Source organism: Polypterus senegalus, chromosome 1 (assembly GCF_016835505.1).
Source record: "Polypterus senegalus isolate Bchr_013 chromosome 1, ASM1683550v1, whole genome shotgun sequence".
In the NCBI taxonomy this organism is placed as follows: Eukaryota; Metazoa; Chordata; class Cladistia; order Polypteriformes; family Polypteridae; genus Polypterus; species Polypterus senegalus.
Window position 1 is genome coordinate 260,039,021 of NC_053154.1, and position 15,264 is coordinate 260,054,284.

The window sequence follows — 15,264 nt, forward strand, 5'->3', positions numbered from 1 at the left end:
ATATATATATATATATATATATATATATGTAGACTCAAACCCATTATGACAGCAACAATACAAGCTGTGAGAAAACAGTAAAAAGGAGGCGTGTCAGACGTCGTGGTACATTTTCTGATGCAGGTAGACGAAAAAAACTTTGTGACGCTGCCGCCAAATACACAAAACAATTACTTTGACAATCATGTTACATTATTTTTAAAATGTTTCCTTTTCTTTTCATAACTTCTTTAACACATGACATCACTGCGAAGCGCGGGTATTTTGCTATATATATATATCACAGCGACACTCATAACAGTGACAAAACAATTACATTGACAATCATGTTACGTTATTTTCAAAATGTTTCCTTTTCTTTCTCTTTTCTTCTTTAACACACTACTTCTCCGCTGCGAAGCGCGGGTATTCTGCTAGTCTATACTAATAAAAGGCAAAGCCCTCACTGACTCACTCACTCACTCACTCATCACTAATTCTCCAACTTCCCGTGTAGGTAGAAGGCTGACCCCATCTTCACGAAATTTGGTAGGTGGCTTCCCTGTGCTAACCAAAACCGATGTACGTACTTATTTCGGTGGTATGACGCCACTGTCGGCCGCCATATTGAACTTTCCAACATTACTAATTCTCCAACTTCTTGTGTAGGTAGAAGGCTGAAATTTGGCAGGCTCATTCCTTACAGCTTACTTTCAAAAGTTAAGCAGGTTTCATTTCGAAATTCTACGCGTAACGGTCACAATGGTCAACAACGTCCGCAATGTTGAACTTTGTTATTTATGGCCCCATCTTCACGAAATTTGGTAGGTGGCTTCCCTGCGGTAACCGAAACCAATGTACATGCTTATTTCGGTGGTATGATGCTGTTGGCCGCCAAATTGAACTTCTCAATGGTCTTTGTTACTTATGGACCCATCTTAAAGAAATTTGGTACGCAGGTTCCCAACGCTAACTGAATCCTACTTACGTACATATATACGTCCATAGCCTGCAGCTCGGTCACCGTGTGAGACGCCGTTGGGTCCCCCATCCCAACGCCTCCCACGTTGTTGGCTGCCTGCCTATATAAGGCCATCCGTTGCTCTAGTCTCTACATTCCCTTCCTTGCTTCGCCACGGGATTCACGTCTCCCTGCTGATAACTACAGCCTTTTTATTTAATCCATGGCTTCTCCGCTGTTTTATTGTTCATTTATTATGATTATAGTTATTGTGTAGGTATTTTAGACTTACTTTACATTGTTCAGGTACCCATTTCCTTTATCATTCCAACCGTACCCCCATTAACATGTCTGTTAAGGTAATCACCATCGATCAAAGAACTGTCACTTACCGTGTGGTTTCCATGCCCAGAGGTGGCACCTACTTTTTCCATTCTGTTTGTTACATATTGCACGGCCATATCAGGCTCACTCTTGATGTCAGGAGGAACATTGTGTCTTATGTATTGAATGACTGGGACAGGTTCAAGGTGTGGACTGATGACGGCACAGGAGATAACTACACAGGAGCACTATAAGAGTGAAATGCTTAAGCTGTTCACCTATGAATCTGCATGTGAGTTGATGGCTGCCGCTGAATTGTTCGGTTGTTGCTTTCAAGTGTACCGAAATGGCCAAATATTTTACACCTTTCGACAACCGCCAATGCCTCTTAAACATCTTAGAATCACAGGTGACGATTTTAGTAGTGGACACTTTGATGTTTATGAATGTTTAAACTCTCAAAAGCTAGATGTGAAGTTATCTAAGAGACCGGTTGTATACTTACAATGCTTGACAGATGCCGAATGTCACATCAACATAACAAGTCCTTCAAATACTGTCGTAATTAAAACAAACCATGAAACTCAAACCGATTATGACAGCAGCAATCCAAGCTGTGAGATTTGAAACAAGATTACTGTTCACATGGCCAACGTACGTTACATGCTCAAGAGTAAGCTCAGCGCACAACTTGGTCATATTACAACCGGAGGGCCGAACTGACAATGTGGTATACAAAGAGATCCTTAACAAATAATTATTGGTATATTTTCCCTCAGTTTAAAAAGGTTTAATTTTCTTCTTAATAAAAATTTTAAGGCAGTACTTCGCCGCTGCGAAGCGCGGGTATTTTGCTAATATAATATAATAATGACAGCAGTATATTTATATTAACTGTAAATGCGAAAAACTTGGTTACATTGTGGTTAGTGCTGTTGTTTTACATCTCCAGGTGGCAACAGTAGGTTAAAATTCAATTTTTGTTTGCACATTCTCCCTGTATATTTTTCCATATACCCCAATTTTCTTACAAGATTATTCAAAATTGTTCTATTAGAAATATTATTATTGCATTCCACATAATGGACTGCTGTCCTGCCCAAGATTGTCTCCTGTCTTATAAAAGGATGAATAGATTATTATTCTAAAGCCTCATATGATGTTCCTTCCTTCAAAATGTTTATTAGACCAACAGACTAAATAATTTTTTAAGCTCAGTTGAATAGGTGCCTCTTTTTATCCAGAGGACTTTTTATCTGGACACTGAACTTAGGTCAGGGGCTTATTTCTAAAAAACATTGCTTTTATCTAGTGTATTTTGCATTACCTTCCGAGTATATGATTATTCACTATAATGGTATATAGTAGTTCATTTGTATATGTCAAGACATTTGCCAACTCAAAGTTGAACTGCAGTGAATAAATGTGGATATGTTTATAAACCTATCTAACATTAAAGCCTTTAGTATTTCAAAGTGGACAGCAATAACAAATGGCCAAAAAATGTTATAGTTTTGTTTGTTCTTGCTCATTTTTAGAAACTATTTTTTTCCTGTTGATATTTCAAACAGCAATTAGACATTAATAATTACACAGTTTAGTCACAGCGACTTGCTTTTGCTTATTAGACAAAATGTGCCCTACCTTTCTTAATATACTGTACCTAATATACCTGTTGACCAAGTGCACATTACATTTTGTAGATTGCAGCTTGTTTTCATTTTCTGTTTCATTTATTAAAAATAAGGAGTGCTAAAACCCCAATATATATATTTAAAAAAATTGCTATAGCTATCATACAGTATATATTTCTAAGTAAATATTGCATAGTGTTTTCTGTGGTCATCATTGTGTTTTTGAATAGGGGCATATTGATTTGCATGTTTTTTTTTGTTTTTAGATGAGTTACATTTTCAAATGCATACTCTGTTATGGACGTATTAAGGAAATTGTACTGTATAAAACTGAAATGTATTCATTTATATGCTTTTTTGAATCACCCTGCCATTAACCTGATCCAGTAACATTTAGTAATATTTCAGAAAAGCTACAAATCTGGCAATTGTCCTAACAACAGGGAACCAAAGATAGGTTACAACTTACATACAACATACTATACATTTCATTGTCATAATACTTTACGTAGACAAATATGCTGGATTAATTTACTCTTTATTTAGTTGACTTTTGTGCACACAATTATTGAGAGACATATGAGGGTAATGTACAACTTCAAATGCAACAAATTAAGGGAACTATAAATAAGTTGACAGGAACTAGTAATACATACTTTAGGAATGGATTAATAAAGAACGTTAAATTATAGAATAAAGTTAAACATACTTTATATAAAAATTTCAAGAGACAAAAGGGTGAGTTTCTAAGTGTGATATGAAAATGTTCATTTGTAGTGCTTCATAAAAAGACCTAGAGATAGTTACAAAGTATAGGAATTACTTAATGACTTACTAAAGGCTGCAGATGCTGGTAAGTGCTCTGTACTGGTATTGCTTGGTCTTAGTTCAGCTTTTGATACTGTTGATCATAAGATCCTTTTAGATTGGTTTTCTATTGTTCTTTCATGGGGGCCAACAAGTATACAAGTAAGTTAGCTTTCTTGCTGTTTGTCTGTTAGAGATTAATTAATGGCTTTTAGCCAACAACTTAAAGCTAAACTGTCAGAAAACAGAGCTTCTAATTTTTGCCCCTCCTAAACTATACACAGTAATTAGCCAAAAGTGTTGGTCACTTCCTAGCTTCTCTCATGTCTCTCCATGCAACCTACTGTAGGTGTCGTTTTTGATCAATACAGGCTTTTTTTATTTGAGAATCTTATCCAAGTTAAGGACTGTTGTTTCTAAAGCTGAGATGGAAATGCTTATTCGTGTTTTTATCTCATCATGCATTGATTTTTGTATTCTCTTTTTACCTGTCTAATCAAATCTGGTTTAGCTCGCCTTCAGACCATTCAAAACACAGCTTCCAGGCCTTCAACACACTCCTATAAGTGGACTCACATTTCTCCTATCTTATTCTCTTTTCATTGGCTTCCAGTAGAATTCAGGATACAATATAATATTCCCTTACTCACTTATAGAACCCTGCATGGTCAGGCTCCTCAGTACATTGTGGATTTCCTGTACCATTACACCGCTAGTCGAGCCCTGAGATCCAGTCAATGAGGCCTTCTTTCTGTCTCTTGCTCCAGGTTGAAAATGTGTGGGCATCGAGCATTTCAATCTGTTGCTCTCAGACTCTGCAATAGTCTTCCTCCTGCCTTGAGATCAGTGTATTCGGTTGAACAGTTTAAAGTCCAGCTTAAGACTTAACTTTTTAGACAAGCTTTTGGGTAGTTTTTGTCTGTATATTTTTACTTTTTATTTTATTTTTATTATAACTTATTTGTTCTTTTATTTTATTGTATAGCATTTTGTGACGCCTGTCTGTGAAAAGTGCTTTATAAATAAGTTTTAATTATTTACTTACTTAATGGGTTTTTTAGAGCCAATGAGTCAGGAAAATCAAGGAAAGTTTTTCGTCCATATGCTTATGCAGAATTTACATAATGTTACTGTATTTGTTAACATTATGTAATGCCACAACCAATAATTTTTTGACTGATTTAATTAATTAGAAGAAGGCAGCAGGGGGCAAAGGGTGATATTCTGTTTACAGTGCACACACTGTGGCACTTTTAGAGTTTATAATAAACTTCAATAAAATGTTCTTTTACTGCTGGAAGAAAAATGAGCACCTTGGTAAAACCTCCACATATGTCTGGAGAACATATGAATTGAGTTCTGAATGCAAATCTCAGAGTCAAGTGTATGAAAGGTAGAGAAGCACCCTATCACAACAAACATGCTTCTTATCCTGCTAGGTAAACACCACAGTTAGAAATAGACCCATAGCGCTTTCTCTTTAATTACAGTACACTGTATGTTATTTTCAGCAATATCTTATTTAACATACAGTATTTAATTACACTCTATGTCAGTTTTTGGTCTGACTACAGACAAGTGTCACGTACATCTCACATCATGAAGACCTTTGAGAGACCAGTCCTGGACTGTATGAGTCCTCTTGTAGTAGGCAAACTGCAGTTGGTCCAGGTGGTCTGTCAGACAAAGACTGGCGTGGACGAGTCAATTATCTATCTGCTCCTTAAGGCTTATTGTCAACTGGACAAAGCTGGTGAGGACTATGTTTTTAATGTTATTGATTTTTGGTTTTGGCCTCTATGTCCAGTCACTATTCAAGGAATAGTTGTAGAGGTGGTCTACTCATACATATGCTTGGAGGTTCACATCAATGACAGGTTGAACTGGTCTCGAAACACAGAGGAACTATGTAAGAAACGGCAGAGCAGTCCTTTTTTTGTTAGGAGGCTGCATTTGGGAAGTGACATCCTCCACGTCTTGTATAACTTTGTGATGGCCAGTGCAATATTCTGCAGTGTGGTGCATTGGGCTTTTAACATCACTTTAAGAGAGGACCACCAAATCAACAAGCTAATTGAAAGAGTAAGCTTAGTTATAGGATACACTGGGCCCCCTGGAAGTAGTAGCAAAGGAGAGAAATAAAACAAAACTGAGTGTATTTTTGAACAATGCCATACATCCTCTCTCTGACAAACAGTACTTTCAGCCAACAAATCATTCAGTAGAAGTGTGTCAAGAAACACAGCTGGGGCTCCTTTATACCAACAGCAGTATGTCTGCATAATGCCTTGCTATGTCTGCGACAGCATCTTTCTTTTTAATTTTCTTGCTTTATACTCATGCTGGTGTGTATTCAGACCAAAGTGTGTGTGTGTGTGTGTGTGTGTATGTATATATGTATGACATTATTTATGTATTTGCCTGTTAGCCTTGAAGCACTTTTGCCAGGTGAGTTGGAGCTTTTTCAAATTGAAAGGAAGGCTGGGGCTTTTTCTATTTGAACACAAAAAAACTGCTTTATTGATTAAAACAGAATAAAAGTTATCCATAAAAAAATATCAAAGGTCAGTTCTTGAAAATAATCTGTCATCTTATTTCATTCTCAAATCCACTTAATCTAATTCAGGGTTACCAGGTCTAGAACCTATCCCAGCAGCACTAGACAATAGGCAGGAAACAGCTCTGAACAGAACACCAGTCATTGCAGGGCCCAATCACACATACAGTCACAATGACACTTTGTCCACACCCACACAGACATGGGGAGAATGTGCAAACTCAGACAACATCTGGGCACAGGATTTATATTCAGGTCAGTAAATCCAGGACCATGAGACAGCAGCACTCCCCAAAGCATCAGTGTGCCGCTTTGAAAATGGCAGTCAGTAGACTGGGGACAAATGAATATTTCAGGTCAGTTTTAAATACTGAACCTGTGGTATGCATATACAAAAGAAATTAAATGACTATATCAGCCCTGGTTTGTAGTTTCTTTGTGTACTTGATTTTGTAATGACAATTCTTGAAAATGTTCTGTTTTTAGAACCAACTAATTTTATACCAAAATGGGAAAACAAGACATCATTTATTTATATTTAATTGTTTATTGATTTATTGATTGGATGTATTTTCTGTCCTCCAAGTCTGTATTCTTGCTTTTTTTTTTAAACTTTATTAATTTTAATGCAATCACTAGCAAAATACCCGCGCTTCGGAGCGGAGAAGTAGTGTGTTAAAGAAGTAATGAAAAAGAAAAGGAAACATTTTAATAATAACGTAACATGATTGACAATGTAATTGTTTTGTCATTGTCATGAGTGTTGCTGGCATATATATATACTGTATATATATATACAGTATATATATATATATATATACACACACACATACATGTCTACATATATACACACACATATACATACACATATATATATCTATATATCCATATATCTATATCTATCTATATCTATATATATATATATATCTATATATACAGTAATCCCTCCTCGATCGCGGGGGTTGCGTTCCAGACCCCCCCGCGATAGGTGAAAATCCGCGAAGTAGAAACCATATGTTTGTATGGTTATTTTTATATATTTTAAGCCCTTATAAACTCTCCCACACTGTTTATAAATATTCCCCAGAGTTATACAGCATAATCCCTTTGTATTCTCTTAGATATTAGGTAAGATTCATTGAAATTATGTATTTAAACACACTGTTTATATACAGTAAAACCTAAATATTATTTTAAAGATATTGCGTGTCTCCGATATCACATGTTACAGCCATTACGATAGACATGCCACCAGCAATAAATACGTACAATGCAACAAAAATAGTATACAGTAAATGTGTGTGTACAGTGACACTAAACGTATGTACATGTACTAAGTACTCTAAGTAGAAAATTAATTATGGTTACTCACCAACAATGACACGATGACTTGTCCGATAACAATGAGTTTTATTTTACTGCACAACAAAGGAGAGCGTTACAGCCCTTAAAGGAGCCACTTCAGGCGATTGTGAAGCACTGCCGTTGTTCTTCTTCTGGCAGTCTTCAATCCAAATCCCTAAAGCAGATTCCATCCAGACTACTGCCTTATTACATCCACTTACAACTTGTTTTGCACCCTGGTTAAAAGGACACTGCGGCCGTAGATCTTAAATTCCTTTCCTACTTTTTAAATAAAAAGAATTGTAGCCTTCAACAAATCCAAAACGTTTACCTTTTCGCAATCGTTAACATCTTCCGTTTGCGCTTGGGCACGGCCCCTAAAGCAGTAGCAGATCGTTTTGGAGTCATAATGAAGGGCTTGACTATGCACAAAGATAAACACAAAAGAGCACAACTCTTTACACAGCGAAACACGTTGATGCTGAATGAGCGAGATGAGATTCAGCAAGCAGGAACTTAACTGCTTGCTGTGATTGGTTAGCTTCTCAGTCAGGAGGACTTAACTGCGTGCTCTGATTGGTTAGCTTCTCAGTCATCCACCAATAGCGTCCCTTGTATGAAATCAACTGGGCAAACCAACTGAGGAAGCATGTACAGGAAGTAAAAAGACACATTGTCCGAAGAACCCGCGAAGCAGCGAAAAATTTGCGTTATATATTTAGTTATGCTTTCATATAAAATCCGCGATAGAGCGAAACCCGAAAGTCAAAGCACGATATAGCGAGGATTACTATATATATATATATATATATATATATATATACAGTATATCTATTGTCACAAAAACGAGACATGAACAGATAAAGGTTTGGGGCAGCCACCCATGTATTATGGTATCCCGGCTGTAAAAGTCATTTTAGTCACAATAACCAGCACTGAAGTGCATACAACGGAGTCCAAAACAAGACTGAGGGAAAAGGGGAAAAGAGCAGGCTTTTAAAGGGGAAGACAGGTGGAAGTGAGGTCATAAGGATCGGGCATGTTTTCATCGCTCATTGGATCAGGCCCGGACGTGACATAGATAGATAAATAGATAGATACTTTATCAGGGGGGCCGGAGCTGGTAAGGTCTGTTTCCATTGGTTCGGTCCCGGAAGTGATGTCAAGAGAGCCAGGTGGAGTCTCCCAGGAATGGTCTACAGGGAAGTGAGAAAAAGAGTCAGTGCACTCTGCCACATCCCAGCATGCCTCCGAACTGCCTTCATTTAAGCCCTTTAGCTGCCTCCCATGCGCACGTGTGTGACAAGGCCCCCCCTTTAGCCCAGACCCGTCGGGTCGGGCGACCCTAACCGAGAGGTCGTGAACCCGCGAAAGAGCATCAGTGTTGGCATGGAGAGCACCCCGACGATGAATGAGCGAAAACTTGTACGGCTGTAGGTCAAGAAACCACTGGGTGACCCGCGGATTCGACTCCTTGTGCAGAGCCATCCACTGTAAAGGTGCATGGTCCGTGACAAGGGTGAATTCTTGGCCCAACAGGTAGTACCTAAGCTGAGTAATCGCCCATTTAATCGCCAAAGCCACTCTTTCCACCGCTGCATACCCGATCTCCCGGTCCAACAGTTTCCGGCTCAGGAACATGATGGGGTGTTCCACATATATATATATATATATATATATATATATATATATATATATATATATACTGCTCAAAAGAATTAAAGGAACACTTTTTAATCAAAGTATAGCATCAAGTCAATGAAACTTATGGGATATTAATCTGGTCAGTTAAGTAGCAGAGGGGGTTGTTGAAATGAAATTAACAACAGATGCACTAGAGGGGCAACAATGAGATGACCCCCAAAACAGGTATGGTTTAACAGGTGGAGGCCACTGACATTTTTCCCTCCTCATCTTTTCTGACTGTTTCTTCACTAGTTTTGCATTTGGCTACAGTCAGTGTCACTACTGGTAGCATGAGGCGATACCTGAACCCTACAGAGGTTGCACAGGTAGTCCAGCTTCTCCAGGATGGCACATCAATACGTGTCATTGCCAGAAGGTTTGCTGTGTCTCCCTGCACAGTCTCAAGGGCATGGAGGAGATTCTAGGAGACAAGCAGTTACTCTAGGAGAGCTGGAGAGGGCCATAGAAGGTCCATAACCCATCAGCAGGACCAGAATCTGCTCCTTTGGGCAAGGAGGAACAGGATGAGCACTGCCAGAGCCCTACAAAATGACCTCCAGCAGACCATTGGTGTGAATGTCTCTGACCAAACAACCAGAAAGACTTCATGAGGGTGACCCAAGGGCCCCATGTCCTCTAATGGGCCCTGAGCTCACTGCCCAGCAGCATGCAGCTCGATTGGCATTCGCCATAGAATACCAGAATTGGCAGATGCACCACTGGTGCCCTGTGCTTTTTACAGATGAGAGCAGGTTCACCCTGAGCACATGACAGAAGTGAAAGGGTCTGGAGAAGCCATGGAGAACATTATGCTCACCACATGACTCCAGCTCTTACGTGCACTTAGTGCTGCGTGGGTATTATGAACTATCGTATCTCTTCAAGATCTATTTAAATTTTAAATATAAGTAATTTTTATTTAGTCGACAAAAATATGTTTAGTAGGAATGTAAGTTAAATTTAGTCATCATTGCATAAATTTTTCTTCACCATAGAAATTTAAAGACTAAATTTAACTTCCATTCCTACCAAAGATATTTCTGGCAACTAAATAAAACCTACTTATATCCAAATTCGAGCTATTGAGCTGTCGCCTTCCTGCCTGAATAAGTCACCCTCGCTTCGCTCTTACGTTTTTACCGTTCATTTAATCATGGCTAGTCGCGGAAAAATTATAAAATAGAAGGAGGATTACACTGAGTATGGCTTTACCAAAACAATTATTGATGGCGAATAAAGTATCCATTATTCATAAAGCTTCAATTGGTGATCTGTTTTTCTGCATTAACCTCATATTTTTTCATACTTCTTCTCAAACCAAGGGGGTGCAAGGGTAAAATGAATCGGGAAGCGCTGATCAATGTAATCGGTGTACCAGGAAATCATGCATTGAGAGTATTTCCCCTTTGCTTGGAATGCAAAGTGTGATTAAATGTGTTATTTTTTAACATGTTATGGAGCACATGCATCGAAGCTTCTCAGCTGTGCTTGTGCTAAGAAAAGGAAACATTTTAAAAATAACGTAACATGATTGTCAATGCAACCTTTTGTAAGTAGTGCCTGGAGTATTCAGAGTGTGGAGAAACTCTAGAGACAGCGTGTGTATTAACTTGTGGATTTTTCTGTGAGTATTTGGTGGCAGGGTGACAAAGTTGCTTCCGCAAGACCGCGTTAGCTGCGAAGCTCAGCTCAGAGCGAAATGAGGTGAATGGGAGGGGAGATGATGATGTCACTCCCCACCCGCCTCAACTGTCAATCCCCCCACAAACACAGTCTCTCGGAATATGCATAAGCACAGCCCTTCACCAGCAATTTTAACTTAGTTACAAAGAGATCAAAACTCTCGTTTATACCCTGCGTCCTCTCATTAAACTTGTATCCCACATTAGTCGTGGGCATGACAAACGGCAGCAGCAGCCTGTCTATGAACTTAATTTAAACTTTAGGTTTCAAGTAGCTGCACTCATGAATATGCTTGTATGTGTCACTCGCTCGCTTCTTATTGTTTCGCTGCCTTCTCAATTGTATAATGCATGTTTTCTTCAGCACTTTTTGGAGCTCTTCCTTGTTTTCTACGTACTGCCTTGACAGTGAGTTCACGTGATTACGTGGGAGGCGTGATGATGTCACACTAAACTCCGCCCCCCACGGCCATCGAGCTCAACTCCATTACAGTATATGGAGAAAAATAGGTTCCAGTTATGACCATTACACGTAGAATTTTGAAATGAAACCTGCCCAACTTTTGTAAGTAAGCTGTAAGGAATGAGCCTGCCAAATTTCAGCCTTCCACCCATACGGGAAGTTGGAGAATTAGTGATGAGTGAGTCAGTCAGTCAGTCAGTCAGTCAGTCAGTGAGTGAGGGCTTTGCCTTTTATTAGTATAGATTCCATACAAATCAATCAATTTTTACAAAAAGTAGATTTGAGAACAAGTCAGCCCCCTTGTTTTTTATATTTCAGCTGCTGTATGCATTTGAATTTCCCCATGGGATTAATAAAGTTTATCTAGTCTAATCTAATAATCTTAAAAAGCCAATCAAAAATCCAAGTCCTTGTCCTTAGTATGTAGCTGATTTATTGCAACAAAAAATATGGTAATGTACTAATTATTTTTATTCTACTAATTGTAATGATTAGGTCTCCTGCTTCACAGCTTTAGAAGCTTGGGTTCAAACATGTGGTTACATATTTTCCCAGCGTCCACATGAGTTTTTTTTTTTTTTCCTGTTTCCTCCCATAATTCAAAGGCATGTATACTAAGTTGACAAAAGCATCTAATTTTACGCCATATGAATTGGTATATAAGTCTTCAGTGAGATGGAATGGTGCACTGTCTATGGTTGGTTTCTGCATTGTGGTAGACTGCTGGGATCGGCTCCTGCATTGTACAACCCTCTTTTGAATAAGATGATTAGAAGTTGCAAGTTTTTAACATACTGAAACTGATTAATACTCTATAATTGAACGTTCCTAGTGGAAATTTCATGCAAAAATATTCAGTTTAAGCAAGGAATCACGCACGTTGTTTTAAAAGGATTAAGTAGATGCAACTAGCGAACCTTGTTGGGCTGAATGGCCTGTATCCATCTAGATTGTTCTAATGTTTTGAAAATATGCTACATCATATAGAAGAACCAACATAAGTTTTCTAATAATTAATCAAAATTATTTTCCAGGTGATAAAATACTCATCTTTTCATTTGGAAAAGGTTTACTCTTATTTTAAAAATGTTTCATTTTTATTTGATTTCAGCATTCAGTGGGAATTTAATAACGCTTAACAGGGTAAAATTAGTATTATCTTCTGTATTAAACTGAATTTTACTTTCGGTCTTGTTTTTAGCAAAATCATGTTTTGAAATACCTACTTAATATAATTATTTAATACTATAATATGTAGTGTAATTATTTTATTTTATTTTTAATTCACAAAATCATATTAGTCCTGCTTATGGTGGAAGGGATTGCCTTGGATCAGCTTTTGAGTATCACATGTGTAACACTGAAGATTGTAGTGGACCATATGAAGACTTCAGAGCTCAACAGTGCTCACAGAAAAGTTCATATTACCACAAGAACACAAAACACACTTGGCTTCCATATGAACATCCAGATGGTGAGTTTATAGTAGTTCTAAAAAGTTTAGGATAGTTGTGATAACTGAGGAAAAAGGGTGAAAATTAACTTAAGCATTATGATTACTCTCTCTGTATGTTTGTATGTTCATGCATTTTGAGTCAGAGAATGGAAATGAACTGGAACCCTTGGACCATAATGTCCAATGCCTCAGCTACACCACACTGCTTTCATGTAACATATACAGTTTCACAGTGCAAATTGTTATTAATATTATTTTACTGTATTAGAAAATAGTAATTTGTTTAAAAAATAAATATTATCTTCCTAGACAAGTGTTAATTCATTCCATAGTTCACACAATTCTTAAGCTAACATGGCTATCCATATCCTAAATTGTAGGTGTAATTTATTAACAATATATTTCTTTCTTTTAAATAAACAAAACATTGGTGCTGTTTTTTAATAGTAATATATTAATATAGAACTTTATACTTTCATATTAAGTTCCTGTTTAAATAAATGTGAAACTATAAAAGTAAACTTTAACATAATTATTGTTTTCAAAGCAAATATTCTATAATAAAACTTGTTGATTTCCTGGAAAAAGCCTGGTACTGCAGCAACAAAGGTTTCAGTATTATTTCAGTATTAAAGGATTTGATTATTCTGTGTTTCAGAGGCACAGAAATGTGAGCTGATTTGTCAGTCTAAAGAAACTGGAGATGTAGTATTCATGAACCAAGTAATACATGATGGTACACGTTGCAGTTACAAAGATCCTTTTAGTGTCTGCGCAAGAGGCGAGTGCCTGGTAAGTGACCAGAATTTATTTGTTTTTAGAATAGATTTTAATTTCTAATAACCAAATCTGGGTATTTTGCTTTTGGGTAATTGATTCTCATATTTGTTTTTCTACAACTTCTTTATTATTGAGATCACAAAAGGGGGTTTGGATTTCTACCAATAAAGAAAATACTGAAAGATTTTTTATAAATGGAAAGGCCATTAACTAATTTGTTTGTCAATTTATGCAGTTTCATAAAAACAATAAAAGCTATGTTACTTCAAATTCAAAATGAAGCTATTTATTAATTAACTTTATGTAGAATTAAACCATGCAATATATTATTATGATTATTATTGGATCTGTATTTAATTATTCTATTTAAAGGAATACTCCACCCAGAATTCATGTATTTTTGTATATTGTTTTGCTTTGTAGTAATGACTGAGAAAAAATTATAATGTTATGTTTTCATGGAGAATGAAGATAAAAATGTATATGAATTTATATGAGATAATACAAGCCTATGGTTAATGGCTACAAAATGAAAAAAGTCCATGTGAAAAAAATAAATCTCATATTACTCACATCACATACTGTATATTATTCCACATGTTAGTTACTAGTCATTTCCTCACAACATACAAAACACATACAGTTTTTGCTAAAATTGTTAAATACCGTATATCTTCTAGTAGTGGCCGGCTTCTTATTGACGCCCGTTTACAATAAACGCCGGGTTTGAAGAGATGTCGCGACAAATAGACGCCAGTCTTTAATAGTAGCCGGTCTCCTTTAAGCGCCGGTCTGTAGTAAACGCCGATCTCCAGTGACCCACCGCCTTTTTCGTACGCTAATCCTCTTTTCGTACCACCTGGGCTACCACCCTCCTGCAGTGAATCATACGGTAAGTACCTTTTCATGTCAAAAAGGTTTTGTCGTCGGATGCTATCGAAGAAGCGAGAAAGTCAAAAAGAAATTTCTTTGTGTACCGTACATTTTGCCCTTTCGTCTCCACATCAATCATAACCCCACAGGGAGGGCAGAGGTGGCGGGAAGAACATGAAAATGCCATCTTTGACACGTTAATCCTGATAAAACTGATTACTGCGCGACAACAAGCAATGGGAGTACCTGTATTGCCATCACTAGAAGAGGAAGATGAAGAAGAACTCACAAATAACGAAGCAATCATTACCTATTCAGACGACGAGTAGATGGTAAGTACTGTACTTTATTGTATCTTATCCAGTGTCATGTTGTAATGTATATGTATATGCATGAGTTTGGAGCTTATTGCATTTCCTTATGTTCCGCTTAGGACTTGTCGGGCTGATGAGCGCTTTCGTGCTAAATTCGGACTGGTGCAGGCCAGTGCTGGTGGCATCATTGGCAAAAAAGTTAACGTCTACCGTACCTGTTTTTCATGCTTACGGTAGTACCGTACTGTATACTGCTTTAATAAGACCGTACTGCTGTACTGATAATTTCATTAAATCCTGAAATGTTCATCCGGTGTTGTTGCCTACATTTTGTGACCATAAATGCGGTACCATACCGTATTTTACTGCCAAATGAACCCCGTTTACCCATCGCCATTCGGTCT

General features: G+C 37.4%; 1 protein-coding gene across 4 annotated transcripts in view; it reads left to right on the plus strand.

The window, feature by feature from the left end:
* Nucleotides 1-15,264, plus strand: part of LOC120541319 (A disintegrin and metalloproteinase with thrombospondin motifs 3) — a 325,004-nt gene that overhangs the window by 277,126 nt on the left and 32,614 nt on the right. For all 4 annotated transcript variants that reach the window (XM_039772826.1, XM_039772833.1, XM_039772841.1 and 1 more), the window contains 2 exons: nucleotides 12,739-12,911; nucleotides 13,552-13,685. In XM_039772826.1, coding sequence (XP_039628760.1) covers nucleotides 12,739-12,911; nucleotides 13,552-13,685 — 307 coding nt within the window. The remainder of the gene's footprint in view (nucleotides 1-12,738; nucleotides 12,912-13,551; nucleotides 13,686-15,264) is intronic.